Here is a 26,965-nt window from a genome sequence, read left to right as displayed (position 1 = left end):
CCTCTTTAACCAGCAATGCACCACACCTCCTTTTCCTTTCTGTCTATCCTTCCTAAATGCTGAATACCCTTGGATGTTGAGTTCCCAGCCTTGGTTATCCTGGAGCCCCGTCTACGTGATGCCAATCACATCGTATCCGTTAACGGTTATCTGCGCAGTTAATTCGTCCACCTTATTCCAAACACTCCTCGCATTGAGGCACATTCAGGCTTGTCTTTAGAATTTTGCTGTAAAGTAGCCCTTTTTGTTTTTTGCCTTGGGTTTCTCTGCCCTCCACTTTTACTTTTCTCCTTTCTATCTGTTGCTTCTGTCTCCATTCCATTTCCCTCTGTCTCCCTGCATAGGTTCCCATCCCCCTGCCATATTAGTTTAACTCCTCCCAAACAGCACTAGCAAAAACTCCCCCTCGGACATTGGTTCCGGTCCTGCCCAGGTGCAGACCGTTCGGTTTGTACTGGTCCCACCTCCCCCAGGAATTTGAATCCCCCCCTGCTGCACCACTGCTCAAGCCACGTATTCATCTGAGCTATCCTGCGATTCCTACTCTGACTAGCACGTGGCACTGGTAGCAACCCTGAGATTACTACTTTTGAGTTTAACTCCTAGCTCCCTAAATTCGTCTCGTAGGACCTCATCCCATTTTTTACCTATATCGTTGGTACCTATATGTACCACGACAACTGGCTGTTCACCCTCCCTTTTTAGAATGTCCTGCACCCGCTCCGAGACATCCTTGACCCTTGCACCAGGGAGACAACATACCATCCTGGAGTCTCGGTTGCGGCCGCAGAAACATCTATCTATTCCCCTTACAATCCCCTGTCACTATTGCTTTCCCACTCTTTTTCCTGCCCTCCTGTGCAGCAGAGCCACCCAAGGTGCCATGGACTTGGCTGCTGCTGCTCCCCCTGATGAGTCATCCCCCTCAACAGTACCCAGAGTGGTGCATCTGTTTTGCAGGGGGATGACCGCAGGGAACCCCTGCACTACCTTCCTTGCATTGCTCTTCCTATTGGTCTTGTGTACCCTTTCCCTGCGTCAAGACCAACTCACTAAACGTGTTATTCACGTCATTCTCAGCATCGTGGATGCTCCAGAGTGAATCCACCCGCAGCTCCAGTGCCGCAATGCGGTCCGTCAAGAGCTGGAGGCAGATATACTTCCCGCACACAGTCATCAGGAACACTGGAAGCATCCCTGACTTCCCAGATAGTACAGGAGGAGCATAACACGTGTCCGAGCTGTTCTGCCATGACTTAACCCTTAGATAAACTTAATTTGGCAACAGCAATGCTAAAGGTTACTTACTGATATAGGAAAGAAAAAGAAAAACTACTTACCAATTACCAGCCAATCACTTACTCCCTTGGCTACAACGTTAACTTTCGATTTCTTTCTACTTCTTTTTGCCTCCCTGCTGCAGCTGCACAACACGCCTCTCGCCGACTCCACGGATTGCTCAAGTGTGGGCCTTTTATAGGTCTCCGCAGACTCTGCTCCCTGGACTCCCGCCTCAGCGACTCCCCAGATTGCTCGAGCGTGGGCCTTTTATAGGTCTCCGCAGACTCTGCTCCCTGGACTCCCGCCTCAGCGACTCCCCGGATTGCTCGAGTGTGGGCCTTTTATAGGTCTGTGCCGACTTCGCTCCCTGGACTCCCGCCTCCCCGGACTGCTCGAGTGTGGGCCTTTTATAGGTCTCCGCAGACTCTGCTCCCTGGACTCCCGCCTCAGCGACTCCCCGGATTGCTCGAGTGTGGGCCTTTTATAGGTCTGTGCCGACTTCGCTCCCTGGACTCCCGCCTCCCCGGACTGCTCAAGTGTGGACCTTTTATAGGTCTCTGCCGACTTCGCTCCCTGGACTCCCGCCTCCCCGGACTGCTCAAGTGTGGACCTTTTATAGGTCTCTGCCGACTTCGCTCCCTGTTCCCACAAAGAAAAAGGGAAGTCCATTCAGATACTGCAGAAAGCCTAGCTGAGTATAGAAAGTGCAGGGGTGAAATTAAGAAGGAAATTAGGAAAGCAAAAAGAGCGCACGAAAAAATATTGGCAAGTAGAATCAAAAAAAAAAACAAAGATGTTTTACAATGGCAAAGAGCAAGAGGATAACTAAGGAAAGAGTAGGGCCTATTAGGGACCAAAATGGTGATGTGTGTGTGGAGGTAGAGGATGTGGGTAAGATACTAAATGAATACTTTGCAGCTGTCCTCACAAGAGGGGGATGATGCCGACGTTGAAGTTCAGGAGGAAGATAGTGAAATATTGGACAGATAAACATAGTGAGAGGGGAAGTATTAAAGGCGTCCTTGAAAGTAGATTTTGAGCAGTCTCAGTTGGCCTGAGTCCATAGCACAAAGTGAAAAGGTTTAACCAGAGTGTTTAATTCCTCAGCACTGATGAGCACAAATCAACCTCCCTCCCTTTCCAAAAATAGCCTTTCTGCTTTATGAATCACTTTGTTTTGTTTGCTCCCTGAAAATGGTTACAAAGAGGAGATACCACCAAAGATTACAGTCATGACCATTTGATTACAGAAAACAAGCCTTGCTGTAGTTTACACAAACTTCAAAGCCATTACACGGCATAAGTCTGCCTTCACAGCACTGAAAGCTACTCAAGCAAACTTAAAAAAAAAGACTTGCATTTATATAGTGTCTTTCACGACCTCAGCACATCACAAAGCGTTCAAAGTCAATTAAGTACTTTTGAAGTGTGGTCACAGTTGGAATGTAGGAAACACCGCAGCCAATTTATGCACAGCAAGGTCCCACAAACAGCAATGACCAGATCATCTATATTTTGGTGTTGGTTGAGGAATATTATCCAGAAGACCAGAGAGAAGGCCCCTGCTCTTTTTCAAATGGTCCCATAATACGTGCTATAGTGCCAGCATATGGCCACCTAAGAGGGCAGGCCAGGGCCTCTGTTTAATATCTCATCCAAAAGACAACAGCTCTAACAGTGCAGCACTCCCTCAGTACTAAACTGAACTGCCAGCCTGGAATATAGACTCAAAACACGAGTGGGACGCACGACTTTCTGAGTCAGAGGCAAGAATGCTACCACTCATCATCATCATCATGCTAAGCCACAGCTGACACGAACTTAAGCATCTAAACTCAAATGCCAACAAGATGAGGTGGGGTAGTCAGATCAAAGATTATCCATCTACTTTAAAAAATGGGAGATGCCCAAATATTTCTGGCTTTGGTGAATATGCACAGTGTGTGGAGAATGAATGAACAAATAAGCACATGAAAGTCTCTAGCTGATCGAAAGAAAAATTAGTAGCTTCGCCCAGCTCTGCGCACACATCCAGCACAAACCGATGCCCACCAGAACTAGTTGACACCACGGAGAACACCAAACAGGTCAAGCAGGTGTAGGTGGTTGAACAGGCGAACAGTAATCCGGAGATTGCCAAACAGGTTCAGACATGCCGAGAGGTATGACAACATGGCCGCTGCTATGGTAACGGTGAATGAGCAGGGATCAGAGTTGTCCAACAAGGAGGGGAAGCTGCTCTCAGTTGACTAGTAATTGGAGGTATGGTGTTGAAATTTGCAGACAAAACCAAATTGGGGGTTTAGCTAATAATGAAGATGGCACCAAAATACAAGACAAACAGGTTTGCAGAGTGGGCAGATGATTGGCAAATTAAATTAAATTCAATATATAGCGAAGTGTGAGCTGGTTCATTTTGGTAGGAGGGATAAGGAGACCACTTATTCCTAGGAAAGTAAGAAACTAAATAGGGTAGAGGAGCAAAAGATCTGTGAATACAGATATATAAATCAATAAAAGTAGCAACACAAGTTAATACGGCCATTAAGAGTGCAAAGTACTGTGGCTCATTGCTTGAGGAAGAATACAAAAGCACAAGATAATATCATGTTAAATTTATATAGAACATTGGTTAGACCACACTTGGTGTACTCTGCACAGTTCTGGTCTCCATACTAAAAATGACAGTGAAGCTCTGGGAGAAAGTGCAGTAAAGATTGACAAGGATGTTACCAGAATTGAGAGAATGCAATTATCAGGACAGATTGAGCAGACAGTGGCTCTTCTCTCTGGAAAAGAGAAAACTAAGAAAGAGGAGGGCTGATGGAGGTCTTTAAAATTATGAAGAGGTTCAATAGGGTAGGAGATGTGGTTCCACTCGTGGAGTCCAGAACAAGGGGGCATAAATATAAGAGAACCACTAACTGAACAAATACAGAATTTGGGAAGAATTTCTTGAGACAGTGGTGAAAATGTGGAAAATGCTGCCACATGGTGTGGTTAATACATTTAAGGGAAGGATTGATACATACATGAGGGAGAAGGGAATAGAGGGATACGAGCACAAGGTAGGAAGAGGCAATTAGAGAGGAACAAGTTTCGTATGGTGCATGAACACCAGTAGACCAGGTGGGCCAAATGACCTGTTTGTGCTGCAGATTCTATGTAAATAAACATTGCCTATGTAATACTGAAGTTCATAAAGAACTTCTCTTGTGCCACTAGGTGGCAAAGTTGGGGGGGGTGGGGGTTCGTACAAAGTGCATCAGCTCTCCCAATGGAGCAAAAACCTGGTATATTACTGCAACTGGCTAGCTATTGGCAGGCCATTGGGATACTGAAGTTGAAGTTCAGGTGCCTTAATAATTCAGGAGACTCCCTGCAATATTCACAAGCCAGAGTGTCCAGAATAACTGTCTCCATAACATTGCTCAACAAAGAGGTCCAGCAGCAAGGCAGCCTGCAGGGCTCATCCTCTGATGAGGAAGAGGATGGTGCAGAAATGATGCATGATGCAAGGAGTGGCTGGTGGTCAGAGATGCAAGGGATGCACTCGTAGTGCAGCATTTCACCTAGAGACCTTTCTCCTACCACTCTTATGTGACCAGACCCCCTTGCACTAACAGTTGCGCAACCTTCGCTCCATTGGTTTACAATCCTACAACTTGTCATCTTGAAAACATCGAACCAACTTATATGTCTATGACAATGACAAGGCAGGCACAGAACTTTAGGGTTTGATGGATCAGTGTACAATTTAGCTGACTGCACCGTTTAGCTTGTTGAGGTGCAGGATGTGAGTTGCACGATGTGAGATTTGTGCGACTGACTTATTTTTGGTCACCACATTGTGAAACAAAATAAAGAAGATAGTCTTGTGATAAGCAAACAGGCAGTGGAGCCAAGATGATTAGTTACATTCTTAATGGTAAACAGATTGGCCATCCGGAGGTTTTGCAGGAACTACCTCAGTTCTGGGAGTCTTGTTCACAATAACACTTATGCCATAATGCATCATCTTTGCGTGACTAGAGACCCTTAAAGGGCACAACTCCCACAAACAGCAAAGTGATAATGACCAAATAAACTGCCTGTGTTAAGTTGAGGGATAAATATGGATGCGCTTATTTCGACTACAAAAATGGCCACCATGCTCCACCCTTTATCTATGATTGGTCCCCTTGGAGGATAAGCCACATCCTAACGTTTCACAGGAATGTGTAACTGGAACCGCCCATCCCAAGATCTCACTGACTGCAAATTGTAACTCGATCTACTTTGACTTCCTGAAGTGACAGAACTCCCCAGGAGACAGCAAGGGCAAGCCAAAGTGCCTTACTCCAGTCCAAGTGCATGCCTCCCCAGCCAAAGTGCCATACCCCAGTCCTATTACAACCCTCCCCAAGCTGAAGTGCATCCTTCCCCCCCTCCCCACCATAGATGGGACAGGCATGATGTATGGATTGTTAACAGGTTTATTGGGTATGAAGTGAATAGTGACAGTGTCGTGACTTCTGGATATCATCCACTCCAATGATGTCCCTTGTAGGGGGTTGAAAGTACGTGATCCATCTTCCCAGAGTTCCCCCACCTCTCTCTCCCAACGCGCCCCCCACCTCATTCTCACTCTCCCCCAGCCTCTCTCACTCTCCACCCCCCAGCTTCTCTCTCTCTCATCCCACGCCCGTCTCCCTCCCTCTCTCCTCCCCTAGCCTCTCCCCCAAGTTGCTCTCTCTCTCCTTTCCCCCACCCCCAACCACTCTCTCCCACCGCTACCCTCCCGCACTGTCTCTCTCTTTTCCAACCCCCCCCCCAACCGCAATGTGTCTCTCTCTCCCCTCTGGGGGGGGGGGGGGGGAAAGAAAAGGAGAGAGTCGGGTCGGGTGAGAGACACGGGGGGAGAGAGAGTCCGGGGGGGGGGGGGGGGGGGGGGAGGAGGAAGAGACAGAGACAGAGTGACCGGCGGGGGGGGGGGAGCGGCAGGTTGGGGGGGGGGGGTTGGGGGAAAGAGAGACATGTCTGTCAAAAAAAAAAAGTGCAGTACAAATAGTTACACTGTCGCTTTAACGTCTCATCTGAAAGACAGTGCAGCACTGGAGTGTCAGCCTAGATTTATGTGCTCAAGTTCCTGGAATGGGACTTGAATCCACAGCCTTCCGACTCAGAAGAAGGAAATTCAGAAATTAAATGATAAGATTGTTGACTAACAAGCAGTGGCTTGTTTCGACACATTGAAAGTTTGTACAAAAAGAGAATATCTCAAAACCGAGAGTGAAAAGGATCAATTAGCCCTTGTGTAGCAAACAAAGGCTGGAAAGCAGTTGGATAGGCGAAGAACAAGAACAGATTTGAGAGAAAGAAATTGAAAGTTCACATCAAATATCAGTGTGAAATTGTTGAGCGAAAACAGGATTGAAGTAAAAGACCAACAGACTTTCTTTTGTGCTGCATGTAGTCTCCTAAATGTGTGCCTCCTTTGGTTGTTTCATGTTGCAGTCTTACAGAACTAAAAGCAGTTTAACCCTTTGTAGTCCCTGTTGTTGCTATTAACAGTAATGCAATAAGCATTTTGATCAGTTCTTCTGCGTCTCAAAGATAAACCAGCAAAACATCTAGGAACTGAAAACATAATAGTCAGCATGATTCCAAAAGGAAATTCTTTGAAGTAGTAACAGAAAGGGTAGATAAACGTAATGCAGTAGACGCGATATATTTGAATTTCCAAAAAGCCTTCGATAAGGTACCATATAGTAGCCTCATGACTAAGGTCAGAACATCTGGAGTCAGGGGCAAGTAGCAGAATGGATAGCAAGCCGGCTACAAGACAAAAAAAGAGTAGGGCTTTAAAAGGTAGTTACTCAGATTGGCAAATGATGGGACGTGGTGTTCCATAAGGATCGGCCACATTGTTCACCATTTACATAAACAAGTTGGACTTGGGAAGCAGAAGTACAATTTCCAAATATTTGCAAAGGACACCAAATTGGGGTTGTAGTTAATACAGAGGAGGACTATGACAAAATACAAAAAAACATTAATAAACTTTCACAATGGGCATGTAATTAGCAAATAAACTTCAATATAGAGAAGTGTGAAGAGTATAAGGAGGCTACATACTCCTCGGAAAATAAATGCCCAAGTGGCGTAGAGGAACAGACGGATCTGGGGGTACAGATACACAGATCACTAAAAGTAACGACACAGCCATAAAGTAAACAAAGCACTGGGGCTCATTTCGAGAGGGCTAGAATTAAAAAGCAGAGAAGTGATGTTAAACTTATACAGAACTTTGGTTAGACCAAACTTGGCACCGTTCTGGTCTCCATATTATAAAAAAGGGCATAGAAGCATTGGAGAAGGTGCAAAAAAGATTTACTAGAATCATACCAGAATTGAGAGGTTATACCCATCAGGAAAGATTGAACAGGCTGGGTCATTTCTAGAAAAGAGAAGACTGAGGGGTGACCCAAGAGGTCTTTAAGATTATGAAGGGTTTGATAGGGTAGACGTGGAGAAGATGTTCCTACTTGTAAACGAGACCAGAACTAGGGGTCATAAATACAAGATAGTCATGAATAAATCCAATAGGGAATTCTTTACCCAGAGTACTTTGAATGTGGAACTCGCTACCACAAGTAGTTGTTGAGGCGAATAGCATAGATAGATTTAAGGGGAAGTTAGTTAAGCACATGAGGGAGAAAGGAATAGAAGGATATGTTGATGGGGTTAGCTAAAGGGTGGAAGGTGGCTCGTGAGGAGCGTAAACACTGACATGGACCTGTTGTGCCAAATGTCCTGTTTTTGTATTATAAATTGAGCTCGAGAACACCAAATATGTGCTACCATTTGCTTTTATCTTGTGCTGAAACCCATCGTGGGCCTTTGAATCCTGAGTTTTCTATGAGCATATGCTGACTTATGTTTGTTAATGGTTTTCTCTGCATATGTATACAAACGTGTTGTTTTTGCGATAGAGTTCTGCTGGTTTTGGGTTTGAAAACTGAAATGAACAGACCAAGTGTCTGATCAAATTATTAAATGATGAATATTTGGCATGTTTTACTACGTTAATAGGTGCTATATAAATACAACTTGTTTTCTGTGGACGGCCACAGACAACTACCGTATATACTCGCGTATCATGCGACTTTTGAAGACCTAAATTGTAACCTAAATTTGGGGGGTAGCATGATACACGAGATACAAAATTTGCGGGTGTGAAGTGCTGGTCAAGATTAGGCTGTTAGGCTGTTAAGCAGACCGTATCCATTTACGGTAAGTCAAATAGTACATATGTATATCAAGTAAAGATGATTTTGATAAAACTGCTGTTTTACTTGCTGATACACACGTAATGTTTACGCTTTCCAAATCAGCTTTCCAAACAACCGTAAAATGTGTCTTTTCATGCCCTGTAGTTTTGATAAAAATACTTTTCTCGCCGACTTTAACGGTTGAGTTTGATGGCATATCAAAATTCACGGATGTCTCATCCATGTTTCCAATGCACGATAACTTATAGCTGTTAGCTTTGCAATGTTTGAAAACTAGTCACTTTTTCTTCTAATTCTTTTGGGAGTTTCTGTGCAATTTTTGTTTTTCTTCTTAACACAAAGTCATGTCTTTTCATGAACCGCGTACACCATCCGGGACTTGCAGTAAACACACGAATGCCCATTTTTCTTGCTTCTCGTAAAGCATAAAGTCTTATTTTAGATCGTGACCCGCGATTTGCGCATTTATAGGAAGGAGTTTCCTTCAATTTTTCTTTTTGTTTTCTCCAGTTTCGGACACAGCTTTCTCCGACACCAAACAGCTTTGCAGCTTTAACGTTGTTGCTTTGTTCCGCTTGTTACGTGTTGGGTACTTGTTAAACTTGTTTGAAAGCCTAGCCTAGTGTCATCTGGTATCTCAAAAAAGTGACTCGCATGATACATGAGATATATGATAAAATCATGTTTTGGGGACGAAAATTTAGGGGTCGCATGATACGCGAGATCGTAGGATACGCGAGTATATATGGTAGTTATTTAAACTAGGTTGTTATCCTTTGGGAGTGTTACATAAATTTGTCACTTTTGAGTTAATCAATCTAGAGCAAGGAATCAAGATTTTAAGGTGGATAAGACAAAAATAAGGCTGAATGATTGAGTGCGATTAAGGAGTGTGATGGAGTTGTTATTAGAGCATGAATGTAGTTGTTAAACTAAAATGAACATACAGTAAGTTTAAGATTGTGGCTCCAAAGAGATAGGAGATTTAAGAAAGGCTTGGTGCTTTCATAAAAAGTATTTGGTTGTATACTTTTTGGGTTGAAGACATGTGATATGGATTTTATTTTGACTGTAATTTACATTACATTACTGTTAAAACGCAGGTTTGTTTATGAAAAGATGAAAGCAGCTTTGGAGAATTATAAAATTGGTTTGAACATTTTCTAAAAATTTTTAATTGACTTTGAAGCATTCTGAAACTGCTGCTGTGCTGGATGACTACTCCCCAAATCCAATGGGAGGGGATTTTTTACTTGAAGGAGCGTGTGGATTTGGGAGCACAGAAATTGACAGCGCAAGATGGGAAGAAAAGCAATGTGCGAGGAGGACACAAAAAAGCTGCAAAAGGGCATAGACAGGCTAAATGAGTGGGCAAAAATTTGACAGATGGAGTATAATGTTGGAAAGTGTGAGGTCATGCACATTGGCAGAAAAAAAAAAATCAAAGAGCAAGTTATTATTTAAATGGAGAAAGATTGCAAAGTGCTGCAGCACAGCAGGACCTGGGGGTACTTGTGCATGAAACACAAAAGGATAGTATGCAGGTACAGCAAGTGACCAGGAAGGCCAATGGTATCTTGATCTTTATTGCAAAGGGGATGGATTATAAAAGCAGGGAAGTCTTGCTACAGCTGTACAGGGTATTGGTGAGGCCACACCTGGAATACTGCGTGTAGTTTTGGTTTCCATATTTATGAAAGGATATACTTTGCTTTGGAGGCAGTTCAGAATAGGTTCACTCGGTTGATTCCGGAAATGAGGGGGTTGACTTATGAGGAAAGGTCGAGTAGGTTGGGCCTCTACTCATTGGAATTCAGAAGAATGAGAGGTGATCTTATTGAAACGTATAAGATTATGAGGGGGCTTGACAAGGTGGATGCTGAGAGGATGTTTCCACTGATAGAGGAAACTAGAACTAGAGGGCATGATCTTAGAATAAGGGACCGGCCATTTAAAACGGAGATGAGGAGGAATTTCTTCTCTGAGGGTTGTAAATCTGTGGAATTCACTGCCTCAGAGAGCTGTGGAAGCTGGGACATTGAATAAATTTAAGACAGAAATAGACAATTTCTTAAACGATAAGGGGTTATGGGGAGTGGGCAGGGAAGTGGAGCTGAATCAATGATCGGATCAGCCATGGTCGTATTAAATGGCGGTGCAGGCTCGAGGGGCCGGATGGCCTACTCCTGTTCCTATTTCTTATTTTATGTTCTTATCATAAACCGGCTCCACCCCACCGACTTCCACATTTAACTGCAGCACATTAGGAGGGGGTTGCTCGCGCACAGCCTAAGAGGTTGGTTGGCAATAGCTCGTTAAGGGCAATATTAACATGGGTTTTGGGATGTAACTGGGTACACGGGTTTCCCGAGCTTCCTGGAACTCGCCAGTGAAAGCAAGGCGAGTAACAGTAGCAATTGAGGGGGCTGAAGAAATGACAGGCAAATGCTCCAATAAGTACTTAAAACTCTCAGCTGCTTTCTTGCCCGATTAAGTGAAAGCACAAGTGCTGTGAACAAAAGCCTGAGAGGTTACTTTCACAACTGTGGAGGCGAGTTTCACTACTTTGGGGTTTGTGCGTCCAAGCTCCACCTTGCAGCTGTGATCCATCAGATCAGCATGGGTGCCACTTATGCTATTTTACTTTGTACCTCAGATGAGGACCAAGGTGACCAGCAGCAGCAGGAACAACAACAGCAGGAGCAGCAACCGCCTGCTCCTCATAGACCTGCCGCTCCACAGGAGAGATGGGATCAGCAGAGAGGTGCAGCTTACAGGAGGCCATTCCCGTAAGACAGGGAGTACAGGCAGAGGATAAGCTTCCCAGACATGTCCAAACACCAGTGTTTCAGGGTCTTATGTCAGGTGATGGCAGACATTTAAAGCCTGCTGGAAGACATGCTTTACCAGTGGCTGTCAACGTCACCACTGCCCTCAACTTTTTTGAAGGAGGGCGAGGATGAGGAAGGTGATGTGGCTAATGCACCAGCAGCAGCACACATTGCTGCCCGGAACCTAACTGAACCTCATTATAGCGAGGTTCAGTTAGCTTCCACCAGTGCACTCACCTGGCAGCCACATGCAATAGTAATTTGCGATTTTGGAATTTTCCTATTTTGTGAAATGTTCCTTCTTGTATCTTTGACTTCCGATATAAAACTTAATCATGCTAAGAGAAATGGTACACAATTTAACTAAGTGCAATTTGGGGAGAAAATCAGGTGAATTTACATTAAAAAATGTGGGCAAATAGTAAAGCAAGGCGCAAGTAATTAAAGGGATTATTTAAAGAAATAAGTAGGCAACAGGGGATGTTCTCAGAACCACAAACACTTAACAACAGATCTCAAAAGGAGAGTATGTATGGAGGTTTATCTACTTACGATTCAAAGATGGGTTAAATATTATAAATAATTACATTTTATTAGATTAAATGAAAACCTGGAAATCATAAGAATATGGATTGATACAAGATGAGAAGATTTGGATTGGTGTGTTATGCTCAGAAGCCTTGCAAGCAAAAATGACATGATTTTGCAACTGTTCCTGTGATAGTGACAATACTATTGCTACCGGCTGATGATGCACTGATGGGTGTATTTAAAGTGGAAGCAATAGATATGTTGGAAGATGATGTACACCAGGAATTTGTGAACCTGAAGATACTAGTTAGAGGGAATAAAGGAATCTGGACAGCCCTATTGCTGTTCTAGGATAAGTGATACCTGCCTATTGCAGCTATGATGTTCCAGAGAGTTCATAGTCAGTATGTGGTTTCACCCTGGATAGAAACATAGAAATTTACAGCGCAGGAGATGACCATTTCAGCCCATCGTGTCCACACCGGCCGACAAAGAGCTGCACAGCCCTCGGTCAGCAGCCCTGAAGATTACATATAAACCTACGAACAACAAACAATGGCGGAAAGGCAAAGAGCACTCAGCCCAACCATTCCGCCTCACACAATTGCGACACCCCTTATACTGAAACCTTCTACACTCCACCCCAACAGGAGCCATTTGATCTCCTGGGAGAGGCAAAAACCAGATAAAAGCCCAGGCCAATTTAGGGAGAAAAAAAATCTGGGAAAATTCCTCTCCGACCCATCCAGGCGATCGAAACTAGTCCAGGAGATCACCCCGGCCGCATTCTATTCCTTGCAGTATTTACCATTATATCTGTGCCAGCCAACAAAAGGTTATCCAGTCTAATCCCAATTACCAGCTCTAGGTCTGTAACCCTGCAGGTTACTGCACTTTAAATGCCCATCCAACCATCTCTTAAAAGTGGTGAGGGTTTCTGCATCCACCACTCTTCCAGGCAGTTGAGTTCCAGATCCGCACAACCCTCTGTGGAAAGAAGCCCCCTCAAATCCCCTCTAAATCTTCCACCAACCACCTTAAAGCTATGCCCCCCTCGTAATAGAGCCCTCTACCAATGGAAATAGGCCTTTACTATCCACTATGTCCAGGCACCTCAATATTTTGTACAACTCAATGAGTTCTCCTCTTAACCTCCTCTGGTCCAATGAAAACAAACTCAGCCCATCTAATCTGTCCTCATAACTAAGATTCTCCATTCCAGGCAGCATCCTAGTAAATCTCCTCTGCACCCTCTCTAGTGCAATCACATCCTTCCTATAATACGGCGACCAGAACTGCACGCAGTACTCCAGCTGTGGCCTAATCAAAGTATTATACAATTTAAGCATAACCTCCCTGCTCTTATATTCTATGTCTTGGCCAAGCATTCCGTATGCCTTCTTAACCACCTGGCCTGCAACTTTCAGGGATCTGTGGACAAGCACTCCAAGGTCCCTTTGTTCATCTACACTATTAAGTGGCCTACCGCTTAATGTGTATACCCTTTCCTTATTAGCCCTCTCAAAGTGTATTATCTCACACTTCTCAGAATTAAATTCCATTTGCCACTGCTCTGCCCACCTGACCAGTAGATTGATATCCTCCTGCAGCCCATGACTTTCCTCTTCATTATCAATCATACAGTCAATTTTAGTGTCGTCTGCAAACTTCTTAAATCATACTTCCTATATTCAAATCTAAATCATTGATATATACCACAAAAAGCAAGGGACCCAGTACTGAGCCCTGTGGAACCCCACTGGAAACATCCTTCCAGTCACAAAAACATCCATCAACCATTACCCTTTGTTTCCTACCTCCAAGTCAATTTTGGGTCCAACTTGCCACTTTGCCTTGGATCCCATGGGCTTTAACCTTCGTGACCAGTCCACCACATGGGACCTTATCAAAAGCTTTGCTAAAGTCCACATACACTACATCGTACACACTACCCTCATCGACCCTCTTAGTTACCTCCTCAAAAAATTCAATCAGGTTAGTCAAACACGATCTTCCCTTAACAAATCCATGCTGACTGTCCCCAATTGATCCTTGCCTTTCCAAATGTAGATTTATCCTGTCTTTCAGGATTTTTTCCAATAATTTTCCCACCACTGAGGTTAGGCTGACAGGCCTGTAATTACTCGGTCTATACCCTTTTTCCCTTCTTAAACAAGGCTACTACATTAGCAGTCCTCCAATCCTCCGGCACCATGCCCAAATCCAAAGAGGACTGGAAAATGATGGTCAAAGCCTCTGCTATTTCCTCTTTTACTTCACTCAACAGCCTGGGCTGCATTTCATCCGGGCCTGGGGACTTATATACTTTCAAAGCTGCTAAATCCCTTAATACTTTCTCTCTCACTATATTTATTTCATCCAGAATATCACACTCCTCCTCAATAGCAGTATCTACATTGCCCCTTTCCTTTGTGAGCACAGATGCAAAGTATTTGTTAAGAACCTTCCCAACATCTTTCGCCTCCACACAAAGATCACCCTCATGGTCTCTAATAGGCCCTACCTATGTAGATTCCTTAACTGCACAATACAGATTGATCGATGGAACCTAAAGAGAATGAATGTTCGGAGTGAGCAAGACATTGCGTTTGGTGAGTGCCTGACAGAACTACCAACACACCTCACACTTTTGTCCTTGTGCCTCCAGTATTCTCCCCTTCATGGAAAGCCCCCAGAGTTCCACATCTCTCTCCTGCTGAGCCGAGAGGACAGCATCCTCCAGCACGTATTCTCCTCCGCTGAGTCCACCATCACTGTCTGCTCCTGCTCACTTATGCTGAGACTCCTCAGGTGCCGGCCCATCTATCTGACTCCACATGACAGTTGCTGCCCCAGTGCTTGCAACTCATGTAACATGTGACGGTACTTCCCCAGGAATAATAGCTGGAATTTTCTGGGGTGCGTGCGGGCACGATTGGAGGAGGGTCGGGTGGGAAATTTGAAAAAAAAGTCAGAACGGGTCGGGAACCTGCCGTCATCCCACCCCCAAGCACCTTTCCCTCGGGCATGTTTGCCAGTGCAGCAGCAACCCAAATGGCAGAGACGGGTGACCTAATTGAAATTATAATAAGCTTATTGTCAGACACTCAAGAGCCTTTCTCCCCACTACATTTCAAGTTTCCCTGCATGGCCACGGGGTTCACGCAGCTCAGGAACCATGTCTGTCAACCTGAGGCGGGAGTTGAGTGGCCATTATTTCAGCTGATTACTTGACAGGATCAAATGTACTATAAAAGCTCCAACCTCACCGCTGATCACGTTCCTCAAGCAAAAGCTGTTGCTGACTACATTGCCAGCACAGATTTAACTTTCTGCAGGCTGCAAGTGTTTCCAGAAAAGTCTCCATCCACTGTCACCTCATTGGTAGAATCTCCCTCACCAGTGACAGATTGCTTCCGTCAACTATACTTGACCTGCCATCTATTCGATCAGCATGGGTGCCATTTACACTGCCTCACCTTGGTCTGCAGAATTGGACAACAATGAGCCCCAACACCAGCACTACCACCAACCTTCTCCGCAACCACTGCTGCACAGGACAGAGGGCATCAGCACCCGAGCACATTGCTGCCTGGGAGGCCAAGAATGGCCTCATCATGTCCATATTTACTTAACTTAAATGCTGTACACCCATATGGCCACCACATGCTGTGCCATGTTGGCACCACCCCACAGTAACACCATAAAGGATCCCTACAATAACCAATTTTTGACACTGACTACCATTGCGGGGAGTACTGTTATGTCTCACCAGTCACTGCAACTCACTAAACCACTTCCAAAGGTACACACAAATGTGTCCAAGATGGCAAAGTGGTGAAAATAAAGATTTTAATGGTTGCCAATACAGTAACGGAATCTTGCCATTAAATTGACTAAAGTACCAAAGTGGCTACCCTTGTGAATCTACTTGTGTGTCATCTTTCTCTTCTGCGTGCTTCTATGGTGCTACCCCTGTGGCTTCAGCAGAGGGAAAGGCAGCCTGCTGACTTCCCTGCTTAGATACTCTTGGCGAACGTCCTCTGATGGCTATTGAGAATTGAGTATGTGCAAGGAGTAAGGATGAGAGGTAATGCACTGTACCATTGTGGTTGGAAGTGAGGAAAGTGATGCATGGGTGAGGAGTGGTGTGAATGGTATCTGAGGCACATAAAGGATGGAAGGAGGGAAGGAGGTACATTGCAGAAGATGGATAAAGAGGAACCTATAGATGGTCTCTGAAACATTTCCTGCACTGGATCCAGATGCTTGGCGTCACGCTCCTGTTGCAAACTTCCGCAGTTACCTCTCAATCCGGGTCTTCTTCATTGTGGCAGCAAGTTTCTGCTTTCCACTTGTGGGAACAACACATCCTTCCTGACTTACACTGCACCCATCAAGATCTTCAGGGAAGCATCGGCCCTCTCTTTTCAGCCATAGTAACAATTTTTAATAATCCTTTTCACTTGAAGTAATGCTATCCCTGAGCCTCCCTTGAAGAAGAAGTGGACAATGGCCAGGACATAGATGAGAACAGGGCAGGTTTCAGTCAGAGCCTAAATCGAGCAAGGTGTAAATGGAGTGTCAGACCCAAACATGCCCGTTCTCACTGAGCGGGTCAGGTTATAGGAAAGTTTCAGTTAATCAAGGTAAACTATCGCTGTGAACAATTTGAAGCAATTAAAAGCATCAGATGGGAAGCATACTTCAACACATTAAAATAAACTGGCCAGTGTGATCTTTTCAGTCGCGTACCGATACACAAAGATATGCCGAGTGCTAATGTTGCTATACTACAGCAATTTCAAAACACGAATTTATATTGCCTGAGGTGATCAATTCATGACCATTCATTCCATGATTGCAGTCAATGTTGGTGTGATTGGAGTGAAGGGACCTAAAGATGGCCAATTTTCCGGTCCCCTCTCCTCCTCCTCTTTCCAAGCATCCCACTACAACTAGGCAGTTCAGTAAACCACCTACTCAAAAACAGATGAGATTCCCTCCCAAACAGGAGAATAGGCATCAAATAATAAGCATCTATACAATTCAAACCAATGTCAAAATTGTTAGATGGCAAACAATATAATGCCTGAACTGCCAGACTATGGGTTCAGCAGATTTTTACATTTAATTCTCACTTCAATATGACTACAATCTCTTGGCATGGGATCTTTAATGGTTTAGAAATCCCTTTTGTTAATTATTGAGTGTTAGGATGTGGGCATCGCTGGCAAGGCCAGCATTTATTGCCTAATCCTCGTTGCCCTGATAGCTGTTTGATACAACCGAGTGGCTTGGCCACTTCAGAGGGCAGTTAAGAATCGACCACGCTGGTGTGGGACTGGAAAAAGAAAATTAGTGACCAGTTATATTTTTATGACAGTCCGGCAGCTTCATGGTCACTTTTACTGCTATACCAACTGTTTATTTCAGATTTATTTTTATATAAACGGAATTCAATTCTTCAAACTGCCATGGTGAGATTTGAACTCACATTCTCTAACCACTACATCACCATACCCCAGATACATTACATCAGGATCTGATTATAGTTATCACAATTATTTACTCTGACATTGCAGATTATAATCTTACAGCACTTTGAAATAGTGACTTGCAACAATCAATTTTCATGAATCAAACTCCTAGTCCTCTTAAATATTCAATAGAAAATAGTCCAAGAAAAATCATCTTACCTATGGACAGGAGGCGCCACGTAACTGCAGGAGAGGCAAAGCAGGCAAACACATCGTCCGTACAAGAGAAGTGAGTGAGGTGTGGGAGGATGACCGACTGTCCTCGGCATTGGCCCCACATGTACACTTGACCACCCTGGGTCTTTGCAGCTGAGGTGTGAGTGGAATGGCAGGCTGCAATCTCCACAATCCTAGACAGTAAGAAAAATGCAATAAACAGAGACACAATACAGTATATTTTTCAGAGGAAAGCATACCAGAACCATATGCAAAACCCTTTGGTACAAAGCACTGCCCATGAAGTTCTACGATGGGTGTTTGGATGCACAACAGTTACTTATGTGCTGCATGCCGAGAAGGTTTATTGATGCCTTAATATTTTATTGACTTTGCATTAGCTCAATGAGCGATTTTGCAGCTCGTACAATGAAGCATTGTCACTAACAAAAAGAAAAATGAGAACACGTAAAAATTGGGATTAACGATTCCTCTAAAAAGGAATTTCTTTTGACTTTCTGATACTTGAAAGCACCTAAAGCAGAAGTGCCTCAGCCTGATACTGTACTTTATTTCCATCACACACCAAGCCATCTAGTCATTGGAAATGCCACATCCTCAACGCTCATGGGACTGTTTACTGAAAGACGTAATGTTGTGTATAGTTTGGCACCCCAAAGGTATTTTGCTGGAGAGCAGCGGAAGGAAAGAACCTCCCAGATTTTAAAACCCATTCTCAACTCTCTATATAAAACATCAAAGGAAAGCTGATCAGCAGCCAGGCACTTTCTATTGTGATAATTAAATCTCTCTAATGCAAAAAAAAAATCAGATCCATCATTGTACCTAGCCAAGGGATTTAACACCCCAGTAAATCAATCATTTTCTGGAAACATGACACAAATTGACAGAAACATTCTAACAATACAATGATCAAAATTGAGACATTTTGATAAAGTAAATTGAAAAATTAGAGGACAACAATTTAAGATGGTCACCATGAGTGTTTTTTTAAAAAAAAGCAGGGGTTGCTAGAACATGGAATGCCCGATCAGAAACAGTGGTGGAAGCAGAATTCATAATAGCTTTTAAAGGAAAATGGATAAATATTTGGAAAAAGAAAAAAAAAATGAATAGAGGGCAAGAACTAAGTGGATAGCTCCTTCAGAGAGAGTCAGCACAGGCCCAAAAGGCCAATCAGCCTCCTTCCGATTCTCTGCTAGGACATAAATACTGAGGGGGCACTGCTAACATGCCATTTAGTGACAAAATCAGCTGCAAGTACAATACATTATCTATGTTAACTATGTTATTTAGGTTAACATAGATAATGTATTGTGTACTTGCAGCTCATGTCGTAGAAGTCATTCGCACAGGTCATTGCAAAAAAAAATATTTTTACGAAATTCGATATTACAAATGAAAAAAAATCATCAGATTTGCTGCCATAGCTAATGTAAAGCGTAGTTATTAATGTTAATAGAATGATGTCTGAGATTTCACCACAACCATTACCTTTCCCTGGCCACAGTGATCTGTACTGGACAGGATTGGTTGCTTTTAACACCACTGCCCAACTGGCCATACGCGTTAGCTCCCCAGGAATAGAGCAAACCCTCATCAGTTAATGCAAGAGTGTGAGCATAGCCGCAGACAATCTGCAAGTAAAGTTACAAGTAACAATCATCAACATCAGGCAACTCCAAGCTGAAACAAAATAAATTCTAACCACAGCTTGGTTAAGCTAGTATTAAACACATTCTTGCACCAGATCACAGGTATAAGCATCAATATGCTCATTCTTGCACCAGACCAGAAAGTGCAGATTTTATTTCAAGGTAAGCCATGTTTGGGTGCATTTGCACCCAGAGCTCCTGAGGCATAGGAATGCAGGTTTGTAACCCTATAGTATAAATGGGGTGTTACCAGCTGCACACAACTTACTGGAGCTGCTGGTCTTCGACTGGCAGTGTAGTAAAGCTAGTCTTGCACTACCTCCACACAAAGGGCCCAAGTTTCCACATGATTTGCGCCTGATTTTTAGGAGCAACTGGTGGAGAACGGACTATCTTAGAAATCGCAATTCTCCACATTTTTTTTTCTGCAGTTCTAGTCAGGTAGAACAGTTCCACTTTGGAACAGAATTTTTTCTTCAAAAGGGGGCGTGTCCGGCCACTGACACCTGATTTGAAAGTTTCCAGTGAAAACGTACTCCAAACTAAAGTAGAATGGAGCAAGTGAAGATTTTTGTAGAACTGAAAAAACCTGTTCTACACATTAAAAAATCAGGCGCAGGTTACAAATTAGGCGTCCAGAACGAGGTGGGGGGAGTGGGGAAGGGAAGTCATTAAATTCTATAATAAATCCTTATTTATACTTATACAAATAAATCCAACCTGAATAAACATTTATAAGCAAAGAAAAGATTAAATAAACCATCTTCTTACCTGTGTGAAAGTGCTTCAGCCAGGGAGAATTCTGCAGCCGTTCGTGCCGCTGGGGGGGGGGGGGGGGGGGGGAAGAGAGAAAGCGGTTTGTTGTTGTGGAGGGGAGGGAGAAGGAGACAGCGGTTTGTTGCCGCGGAGGGGAGGGAGGGAAAGGAGACAGCGGCTTGTTGCCGTGGAGGGAGGGGAGGGGAGGGGAAGGAGACAGCGGCTTGTTGCCGTGGAGAGAGGGGAGGGAGGGGAAGGAGACAGCGGTTTGTTGCCGCGGAGGGGAGGGAGGGGGAGGAGGAGGGGAAGGAGACAGCGGCTTGTTGCCGTGGAGGGAGGGGAGGGAGGGGAAGGAGACAGTGGCTTGTTGCCGCGCAGGGGAGGGGAGGGAAAGGAGAGAGCCGTTTGTTGCCGCGGAGGGGAGGGAGGGGAAGGAGACAGTGAGAAGGGAAGCCGATGTGCTGATGGCAATGTGATTTTATTAAAAAATGTTCAAAAATTAAACAGCTACAAAGAACTACAAAAATGGCCGAGTGCCAATGTTTTTTTTCACACTGAGCATGCGCGAACGCTCCAACGCGCACGCGCAGCGTTGCCGGCAGAAAAAAAACTAATTTAAATAGTACCCGCCCCCTCCCACTTACAAAATCGGCGCGAGTGTAGGCTCCGCCCCCCTGGGCGCCGCGCCAAACAGACAAGGAGCTGCAAAGCGCTCGAGAATAGCGCGTTTTTTTTTCTAGCGCCGTTTTAGGCGCGAAAAACGGGCGCCCAGCTCGGAGGGGCGCCCGTTTTTTATCCTGTGGAAACTTGGGCCCAAAGATACACAAGGTTGTAGCAAACTGCAGAGTCAAGTCCCGAGCTGAACCTCAGGAGGAGCAACATGTAACTTCTTCTAAAGGAGGCAGGCTCAAGCAACTTGGATTTTATGCCACACGGGAGTGTGACTCCAGTGAGGCAACAGATTAGTTTACCAATCGTTGGAAAATTATCGAGATTTTATTGAAATGGAGTGAGGACACTCCTACTGACAATACATTTAAAACTTAACAGCTGGGAGTGGTGCTCAGCACATATGTCTAAAGCAACCATGTTAGCACCAGTTGCAAATAAATACAATCATACATAAGTTGACCCATGCACAAGACGAAGCCTCCCGTCTGCTTTAAGACCAAACAAATCTATAGCCTACATATACGTTGTCCACTCTGTCAACATGGCTCACTAGAGAGAGGAAATTTGATCTTGATGCACTCAGACTTCCATGTCCCATTAATGTTGCGCAAAGACAGGGAGCAGGAGATAAGAAGCATGTACGAGCAGCAAATGGAAGACCACAAGCCTGAACTGGACAGCCCACAATACACAGGCCAGAAATAGCTGAATGTGCACTCTAATGTGAGCTACAGTAGCATCCACCACAATGTCTTATACGACAACCTCCCCACCATCACTTACCACTCCAATGATCTAGTATAGTCAGGGAGATAAACTTTTATATAGCATCTTGGAGGTCTTCAGATTATCCCAATATACTTCACAGAATTAGTTCTAAAGTGTGTTTTCATTGTTATGGAGGCAAACACAGCATTCAATGTGTGTACACCAAAGGTCCACAGACAGCAATAATCAATGCCTAGTTAATCGGTTTGTGGTGGGGTTGTTTGAGGTTGGTTAGAACAGCAGGAGAAATCCCTGCATGTCTTTGGAAAACATTCCATGGGATCTTTTATGTCCACCTGAACAGGCAGACGGGTCTCAGTTTAACCTCTTAGCTGAAAGATGGCTCTTTTCAACAATGCAACAATGCACTGAAGTGTCAGTCTCGATAATGTCCTAGAGTAGGGCTTGATTGAACCCACAAACTTCTAGCTACCAACAAGCCAAGATGACATTTAGCCTACCACTAATTATCAGACATAATAGCAAACATACCTGGCACACGTGTGTCCCTTGTAATGCTGCCAGTCTACATGGGGTCGGTTGATTGCCATTACTACCCAATCCAAGTTGTCCATTACCATTGTAACCCCAACCATACACCTGCAATGCAAGGCAAACCAGTTAAAGAACAAACTTGTATTTAGATAGCACCTTTCATATCTCCAGGATGCTCCAAAGTGCTTCACCGTCAATGAGATACTTTTGAAGTGCAGTCATTGTTTTCAAGTCAGCAAATGTGACAACCAATTTACACAAGCAAGATTCTACAAAAAGCAATGAGATAAATGACCAGATAATTTTCTTTAGTGATGTTGATTGAGGGATCAATGTTGGCCAGGACACCGGAAGAACTCCCCTACTCTTTTTCAAATATGGCTATGCGATTTAAAAAAAAAAATCAATTTAAGCAAGCAGAGGGGATTTGGTTTAATGTCTCATCTGAAAACAGCACACCCCCAGTACTGCACTCAAGTGTCAGTCTAGATAGTGTGCTGAAGTGGGATTTGAACACACAACCTTCTGACAAGTGTTACATTGAGCTATGGTTGTACTTAAGGTAACACAGACCAGTGCAAAACTTCCAATAATTGTTACCATACATTTTTCTTTACAAGATACAAGGCTGCATTTTCTTACCCTTAAATGTTTTACTTGTGTTTTTTTTTAAAAAAGTATATACACAACAGTACATTTATTATTAAACTTAGATCAAATGAGGCAAACACTTAGGCAACCTATTTAAATCTTGTTGAGCAAAACTTCAAGAATGAAAGGGAGTTAACAAAATTATTAGACTATGGAATGCTTCACCAAAGGTGGCTACTGAGACACAGACTAAATAATTCAAAAAGAAAATAGACGAATGGAAGAATGGAAAATGGAAGAATGTAAAAAAAAGTAAGGGCAAAGCGCAATGGAATTGGATTAGAACAGATAGTTCCAGTGGAGGAGCTAGTATGTGATGGGCTGAATGGCTGCCTTCTATGAAGGGGGAACGCAAATGCTAATGACAAGATATATTTTCTAATTTCTGAAGGAGGAAGAGGAGGAATCTTTGATTTTGATATATTTGTGTGCTCGTGAGTTACTGCAATCTGATTCACCCTCTCTGCTACGCAGGATATAAGGGTAACAAAACGTGAAGTACATGGAAATCATACAACAATGCAAAAATCTAGAGTGAAGACGGTCTAAAAATCAGCCCATTGTATTAGCTACAACAGTAACTATATTGTACCCAAGATAAACCAAGTAATTTATAAAATCCATTTGGTCTCTTCAATCCTTTCCAAATTACAGGAGCCCCATTAAATCCAGAAGCTAGGAGATCTGATTCACACAACAATCATTTTAAACAGTGCCATCCTGAGCCAGTTTAACTGCTAAAGGTTTCTTATTAGTTAGCCTTTACTGTCAACTTTCTGAAAGCCATCTGAAAAAAATCCAGAAAAGCAGGAATGGATTGATCACTCAAGTGTATTGTGCTTCAAGTTTTATTGCGATTGTCCCATTCACATTCGAGTTTTACACTAATCACTTGAAACAATGACAAAAGGAACAAAACATCCAGATCTTAGCAGGTTCAAAAGTACTCCACATTTGGATTCCAGGGAAAGTGTACTCCAAAACTAGAGATACCTTTATAAAACAAGCACCTGTAACACAAGGGGTCAACCTCAGAGAAAAGCAGAAGTGTGTCTAATGGGCCCCGTGTGCCAATTCTCATTCGAGGTGGTAGCTTTGACTGCCCGTTGGCAAGCCAATCCTTGACCCAGAGAGGAGGTAATGGATCAGAGGCCAGGCTTTGGCTTTCTGTAGGGAAAAGACAGTCAGCAACTGGACTTGGGGCAGTTAGATTGAGACATGAAGCTCTTGCTTTTTAAGGCTTGTGCCAATCAGTTCAGAAACAGTTAAGCTTGTAAAGTGAGTTAGGTCCATATCAAAAGGGAAAGGTCACATACTTTATTATTTCAGTGGTACAGGAAGCGATAGAAAATTAATTGAATCTCGATAGGAGAATATATATGGCGGTGCAGACAAGATCACAGCATCCAGTACACACAATGCGTCTCATTGTTAGTCTTCAACTCATACTACCATTTAACTATATACTGGGCAGTAAAAGTGTTCTCCAGTTTGTAGCGGATGTGGGGACCGCTCATGGAGTGACCAGTGACACGGCACCAAAGAGAATATCGAGTGGAGATCCAAAAATTTAAAATGTGCACACTATAGGAATGTTTACCATCGTCGTTACAGACTCGTACTCTACTAACAAGGTTACATGTTGACAAGGTAGATGGCGAACGGTTTGCTCATATGTTCTACTGAATTGTTCACAGAGTACTCAGAACAGTGCTAGAGTCTTTTAATCTTTTACCTGATCTTAAAAATCTTCTACCGAGTTTATTAACTAATATATATTTTTTTTAAACCATTTCAGGCACTACATTTCCCCTGAAAGTGTGAAGTACTCAACATGCTGCAGGGCGCCAATTATTTCCCAGCACACCAGCCACCGGATCTCACAGCCGCTCACAACAGATTTAGCCCGCAGCATTCTAGGTAAGAAATGCAAATCCCATGTTGATCTCAGTCAGCAAGCAGACAATCCTCAGAAATGTTGATGGTTGGTAAGTATGAAGAAATTCAACAAGATAAAACGTACTAGTGTGTAATGGTGACTGTGTAAACATTTTAAATTACAAGATTAAACATGAAATTTACTCTTGCTAATCACATAACACTGCTCACCTCTCCATTATCCAATACTGCCATGGAGGATGATTGACCACAGGCAATAGTGATGGCCTCCTTATTTTGTAAGCAACTGGTCACTCTTCGTGGTGTTGGCTGATTAGAAGTAGACCCTGATCCGACCTGTCCACAGTTATTATAACCCCAGGCATAAACCTAGCATAAAAAGTAACATAAACCTATTAACAAAAAGTGTTCAAACTGTATACAACAGCAAGGGCCAATCCTCAATTAAAATAACCTAAAGAATCAAGGATGAAAAAGCATGCATTGAGCTTATAACAAAAAAGGCCCTAAACCAAAAGATATACAAGATTGAGGCTCATTTCTATCAGTTGGCCCAATGAAGGCAGTGGAGATGGTAGACAAACACTGTTTTTTTATTTTAGCATTTTTTGTTTTAATTGACTACACAAGCACATGTACACACACATACAATACTCACTCCTCATTCCTCTGATCTCTTGCTCCAGTGTCGTCCTCCTCCCTTCACTGCTGTGCCTAAAGTTGCCTCAGCCTCACAATCTGTAATTCCCTCCCTAAACACCTCCACTTCACACCGCCCTCTCAAGAACCACCTCTTTCCGTCCTATTGTTTCCTTATTTTAGCTCAGCAACTTTCTTTGCACATTTGTGAAGTGCCTTGGGATGTTGTTCTACATTAAAGAGGCTACACAAATGCAAATTGTTGGATGTGCTTTTCCTGTAATAAATTATATTTAATATGCTAACATTAATATATTTTTTGGGAAGCAAGTTAGAATGAAACTGTAACAGAGAAAATATTCTGATGTCCCACCCTACTTGTCACTATATTTGAAAAAGGAGATGGTGTTATAATTAAATATTAGCTGTGGTGATAAAAAAATCATGTTAATCAAGCAATGCTTAGCTTGTAAGCAACAATAGAAAATGTCCCACAAGTCAATGGGAATCAACACCCTTTGTCAGAAAGGGACCTAATCTCAGTCTGCTCACTGACCAATTCTCAGAGTACTGTAACATTACAGTCCTGCCTCTGGAGATGAGCCAATTCCCTGCTTGGGAGCTCCCAGCATTTGGCAGCACACACAGGGAATGCCAGCAGCCACTGATTTTCCATCACAGAAAATTGGGGACTGTGATTTCCTGCTCCCAGCCAAGTGCCGCTCCATGCTAGGACTGCCCAATCAGGAAATCAGCCTCAAGTTGCTCGGATGACAGGTGAAAATGATGTTGCAATCACCATTTTATTCTCATCATGCACAGGCTGCCATCTGTGTGCACCCATACAAGCCATGAAGCGCTATTAACATTGCTGGCCTGCACAAACTATTCCTTGACGACAAGATCCACAACTAGGACTGAAAGGTCACAACTGCAACTTTACAGTAACTACACATGCAAATCTTGCACAATACAGGTTCGTCATTAGCCTCTGAATCTTTCCCACAATGTAGATGGGGAGAACCGAAATATGAGATCCCAAACCATACTGCAGCAACAGTGATTCGGCACTATAAACATTATACTAATTGCATTTCTACACTTCTCAAACAAGATTTTACAAGAACGTGTCATATCAAAAGACCAAATGCAATATATATTCAAATAGCTTGGCATTTTTCTACACATGAAAATAAACCAGCTTTCAAGCTGTGCACGAGTTCTATATTTGTATAAAATCTATTTTAAGCGCTACTACATTGCTGAATTGTAAGCTTAACAAAACTAATACCCTCCCACTGAATAAATGTCATACAGAAACAAGTTTCTGCCTCAACTAATATCTCAACACCCAGATGGGCAATTTTTTCCACATCTCAAACAGGATATCTGGCATCCAGAGCAATGGTGAAGGAACTGGCCAAACCATTCACGTCAACCAATCACGGTAAGAAGAGATGAGATAGCTAAAGAATGCCAAGGACGATGAACAGTAAACTGGGTCTCCATTTTTTAAACTTGGTCTCTTGTTTGCAGTCCTAAAATTAGAATAAATGGTCAGTGTATACAAAAGTGGAAGGTAGGTTTGGCAATGCTGTCCAAAAATCCAGGCCAACGGTGCTGCAGATTAAGTCTCACACAACAACAACTTGCATTTATATAGTACCTTTAACTTAGTAAATCCATCCCAAGATGCTTCACAGGAGCGTAATTAGACAAAATAATTGGCACTGAGCCAAAGAAGGAGACACTAGGACAGGTGACCAAAAGCTTGGTCAAAGAGGTGAGTTTTAAAG

General features: G+C 43.4%; 1 protein-coding gene across 4 annotated transcripts in view; it reads right to left on the bottom strand.

Annotated features, from left to right (window-relative positions):
* rcbtb2 (regulator of chromosome condensation (RCC1) and BTB (POZ) domain containing protein 2) overlaps nt 1–26,965 on the bottom strand; it is a 70,842-nt gene that overhangs the window by 30,798 nt on the left and 13,079 nt on the right. For all 4 annotated transcript variants that reach the window (XM_070894045.1, XM_070894046.1, XM_070894048.1 and 1 more), the window contains 4 exons: nt 24,741–24,899; nt 21,978–22,085; nt 19,129–19,271; nt 17,617–17,807 (listed from right to left, as the gene is read on the bottom strand). In XM_070894045.1, the coding sequence (XP_070750146.1) occupies nt 17,617–17,807; nt 19,129–19,271; nt 21,978–22,085; nt 24,741–24,899 (601 nt within the window). The remainder of the gene's footprint in view (nt 1–17,616; nt 17,808–19,128; nt 19,272–21,977; nt 22,086–24,740; nt 24,900–26,965) is intronic.

The sequence above is a fragment of the Pristiophorus japonicus genome, chromosome 11, assembly GCF_044704955.1.
Source record: "Pristiophorus japonicus isolate sPriJap1 chromosome 11, sPriJap1.hap1, whole genome shotgun sequence".
In the NCBI taxonomy this organism is placed as follows: domain Eukaryota; kingdom Metazoa; phylum Chordata; class Chondrichthyes; family Pristiophoridae; genus Pristiophorus; species Pristiophorus japonicus.
Note: the sequence above shows the minus strand (reverse complement) of the source record. Positions and strands in the feature narration are given on the sequence as shown.